This window comes from Trichosurus vulpecula, chromosome 8, assembly GCF_011100635.1.
Source record: "Trichosurus vulpecula isolate mTriVul1 chromosome 8, mTriVul1.pri, whole genome shotgun sequence".
Classification (NCBI taxonomy): domain Eukaryota; kingdom Metazoa; phylum Chordata; class Mammalia; order Diprotodontia; family Phalangeridae; genus Trichosurus; species Trichosurus vulpecula.
Window position 1 is genome coordinate 184,271,327 of NC_050580.1, and position 4,124 is coordinate 184,275,450.

General features: G+C 37.5%; 1 protein-coding gene and 1 pseudogene across 1 annotated transcript; one reads left to right on the plus strand and one right to left on the minus strand.

The window, feature by feature from the left end:
* Window positions 1-292: 292 nt before the first annotated feature.
* LOC118828749 (olfactory receptor 4F15-like) lies at window positions 293-1,231 on the minus strand. Its single transcript, XM_036735595.1, has one exon. It carries the CDS (start codon window positions 1,229-1,231, stop codon window positions 293-295), a length of 939 nt encoding a protein of 312 aa, XP_036591490.1.
* A 1,127-nt stretch (window positions 1,232-2,358) lies between these two features.
* On the plus strand, window positions 2,359-3,834 carry LOC118830309 (annotated as a pseudogene).
* The last annotated feature ends 290 nt before the right edge of the window (window positions 3,835-4,124 follow it).

A 4,124-nucleotide genomic window follows, 5' to 3' on the forward strand; every position in this document is an offset into this window, starting at 1 on the left:
CTCCAAATATACCACCTAGCTCCCAGTATGGACTGGATTGTGATCTCATGAGTATAGGGAATTCCTGGGTGAGGAAATTCAGATCAACCACTGCTGTCAAATTTATAGTCTCAGTTGCACAGAGTACTGAGAAACTAAGGGTCATAGTCAATATGTGGCAAAGGAAGAACTCAAACCTGAGTTTCCTAATTTCTAGGCCAGCTTTCTATCCACCGTACCACACCACACCTCATTCACATGCTATAAGGTGCTCATGAGCATGAAGAATATTGTTTCTCTTTGTCAATGTTTTTTATAAAATTTTCCCAAAACTCACTACCTGGCTGCTCAGTCTCCTCATTGCTGCCTTCATGTCTTTGTTTCTAAATGTATAAATGGAAGGATTTAAGACAGGGGTGATAATGAAGTCAATAATAGCAAGGAATTTATCCACTGGCATTGTAGGGAATGGCCACACATAAAAAAAGATACATGGACCAAAGAATAGGACCACCACACTGATATGAGCTGAGAGAGTAGAGAGAGCCTTGGACAACCCATCTGAAGAGTGTTTCTGAACAGTGACCAAGATATAAATGTAGGAGATGAATAAGAGAAACATGCTGCCAATGGAGATGAAACCACTGTTAGCTGTGACAATGAACTCCAACTTATAGGTGTCCATGCAGGCCAATTTGATGAACCGAGGGAGATCACAATAAAAACTGTCAATTTCATTAGGACCACAGAAAGGCAGATTCACCACAAAAGCCAACTGAGTCAACGAGTGTATAAGGCCAATAATCCAAGAAGACACTGGAAGAAAAATACACATTTTGGGGTTCAAAATGGTCAAATAGTGAAGAGGTTTGCATATAGCAATGTATCTGTCAAATGCCATGGAAATGAGCAGTACCATCTCAGTTCCTCCCATGAAATGAATGAAAAATATCTGGGCGATACAACCATGGAATGATATGGCTTTGTGTTCACAGAATAGGTCAGAAATCATCTTGGGAACTGCCACAGTGGATAGACACAAATCAATAATGGAGAGGTTGGCCAACAAAAAATACATTGGGGAATGTAGGTGACTATCAAAGCTCACTGTGATTACAATAAAGAAATTTCCCACCATAATAGCCACATAGAAAATGGAAGCAAACACCAAGAGGCCAACCTGTATGGCCCAAGAATTGGAGATTCCCAGGAACACAAACTCTGATACCATGGAGTGATTCAGTTCATTCATTGCACTAACTTTAAGGTTACCTGAAAAGAAAAACAAACAAAAAAAAGAATAAGAGCCATTGTAATAAAATGTATTTCTAATATTTTATATAGTAGTTCTTGCGAATATGAGGTACTTTTAAATACCTGTTAATCATCAGTATGCTGCAAACTTAATTTTTAAAAGAGGTATATGATTCCTAAGGCATATAGCATTTTCAGTAAATTCTGCACGAATAAGTCAAGTCAAACCAAACCCTTAATTTTGTAATCAAGATATGTGTAAGAAGAAAAGTAGGACAGTGCAGTGAGAGTAAATTGCTTCAATTATATCTCATTAATATTAATCACACTTTTCTCTTTCACTTTCTAATTCTTCTTTACAAAAGAAGGACCAAAGAGTAAAAGAAGAGAAAATAGCATGAGAATAGAATAAATAGAAATACACAGTAAATGATCATGGTCATGGATGTAGATGTAATTAATTCACCTGTAAAACAAAAGAAAATCATAAACTGGATTAGAAAGCAGAATCCACTTTATTGTTTACAAACTTGAAACAGGACTATTGAAACAAACTTAAAAAATTATTGGAAAAGAATTTGTTGTGTGTTTAGTGAATTAAAAAGAATCAAGGATAATAATCAGATCTCAAGCATGTGAAAATAGACATGGTTTAAAAAGATAAACAGAAAATAGACGTCAGTGAAAATAGACATGGCTTAAAAAGATAAACAGAAAAACTACATTGGATTTAAATATATCAAATAATATAATGACATAGCATCAAAATACTTAAAGGGAAATTTAATCAAATTATAAGGGAAATAAACAGCAGAACTATGATACATGGGGGCCTTAGCATATCTTTCAAACCTTGAGCAATCTAAGAAAAAAATATGAGGCAACTGGCAAGTTTAGGCCAGAAAGACTCCATGTTTGGATTTGTCTGGTTGCGGCAGTGGCAGCGGCTGTGTCTCCAGTCATCCAAGACGTTTTAAGTGTCTTGCCCAAAGTCAGATAGTCAGAATGTGTCAGAGGCAGGACTAGAACCCAGGTCTTTCCATCCATGGAGTCTAGTACTATATCCACTAAGCCATCCTAGTGCTTCTTGATGAATAAATACGAGTCATAGGATGGATATATTTAATGGGGGAGGTTCTTACTGGTAGAGCCATGACTGTGCCTTTTGTGAAAAACTAGGATTTGGTGCAAACTTTGGGAGAAGGTGCTTACAGAGTTCAGCTTCCTGTAAATATGCAAACAGAAGAAGAGTTGCAATGAGGATTATGGACATGAAGTGTGCCACATATTATGCAGAAGTCATTAAGAAAGATATTTGCATCAATAAAATGTTAAACCATGAGAACATAGTAAAATTTTATGTTCACTGGTGAGAAAGCAATATTCAGTATCTGTTTCTGGAATCCTGCAGTGGGGGAGAACTCTTTGATCAAATAAAGCCTGATGTATGTATGTCTGAACAAGATGCTCAGAAGTACTTCCATCAGCTTATGGCAGGGGTGGTGTATCTTCGTGGTACTGGAATAACAAACAGGAATATTCAACCAGAAAATCTTTTACCAGATGAAAGAGATAACCTCAAAATCTCAGACTTTGGTTTAGCAACAGTATTTCTGCATAATTATTGTGAGCATTTATTGAATAAGATGTGTGGCACTGTTCCCTATGTTGACCCAGAACTGCTTAAGAGAAAAGAATTCCATGCAGAAGCAGTTGGAATGTAAAATAGTGCTTACTGCAGTGCTGACTGGAGAATTGCCATGGAACCAACCCGGTGGCAGTTGCCAAGGGTATTGTGACTGGAAAGAAAAGAAAACCTATCTCACACCTTGTAAGAAATTGATTCTGCCCCATTAGCCTTGCTGCATAAAATTCTAACTGAGAATCCAGTATCAAGAATTACAATACCAGATATTAAAAAAGACAGATGGTACACTAAGGTACTTAAGCAAAGTGCAAAGAGGCCTCAAACTTCTTCAGGAGGAGTATCGGATTCCCCAGGTGGATTTTCTAAGCACATACGATCAAATTTGGACTTCTCACCAGTTAATAGTTCTCACAGTGAAGAAAAGGTGATGTACTCCAGCTGTCAACCAGAACCTTGAACTAGTCTTTCTTTGTGGGACACTAGTCCTTCTTATATTGACAAACTGATACAAGGGATCAGTTTCTCCCAACCTGCATGTCCTGACCACGTGCTTCTGAACACTCAGTTACTTAGCACCCCAAGTTCTTCACAGAATCCTTGGAAGCATTTAGCTAAGAGGATGACACAGTTTTTTTACCAAATTGGATGCTACAAGTCATATCATTGTCTCAAGGAAACTTGTGAGAAATTTTCATTGTCTCAAGGAAACTTGTGAGAAATTAGGCTATCACTGGAAGAAGAGTTTTATGAGTAAGGTCACAGTATCAACCACTGGTAGAAGAAACAATAAACTGATTTTTCAAGTGAACTTGGTAGAAATGGATAAGAAGATCTTAGTGGACTTCCAGCTATCTAAGGGTGATGGGCTGGAGTTCAAGAGGCACTTTCCGAAGATTAAAAGGAAGCTGAGCAATGTGGTGAGCAGCCAGAAGGTATGGCTTCCTGCCACATGATCCATATAGCTGGGTAGGCCCAGTGAATGCACTGTTACTATGTTGACACTATACTCCCTAGAGAAGCTTACATTGCTTTACAACCCCCAATTATAAAGCAACAGTTCCTGAGGAGTTGTCTATTCCCTTTACCAACCAAGATTCTCTAATTCTTTTTGTTCATTTCTTTTTTTTGCATAGAAGCATATCAAACCAGATTTTTTTCAAAGTATCAGAGAATGAGCATGTCTATTTAATTTGTAAGGAAAACTTTAGGAAGGGATTGGGCATAAGTTCTTCAAGAAAACATT

Coding starts and splice junctions, on each gene's coding strand:
- LOC118828749 (XM_036735595.1), bottom strand. CDS start 1,231: ATGAATGAACTGAATCACTCCATGGTATCAGAGTTTGTGTTCCTGGGA.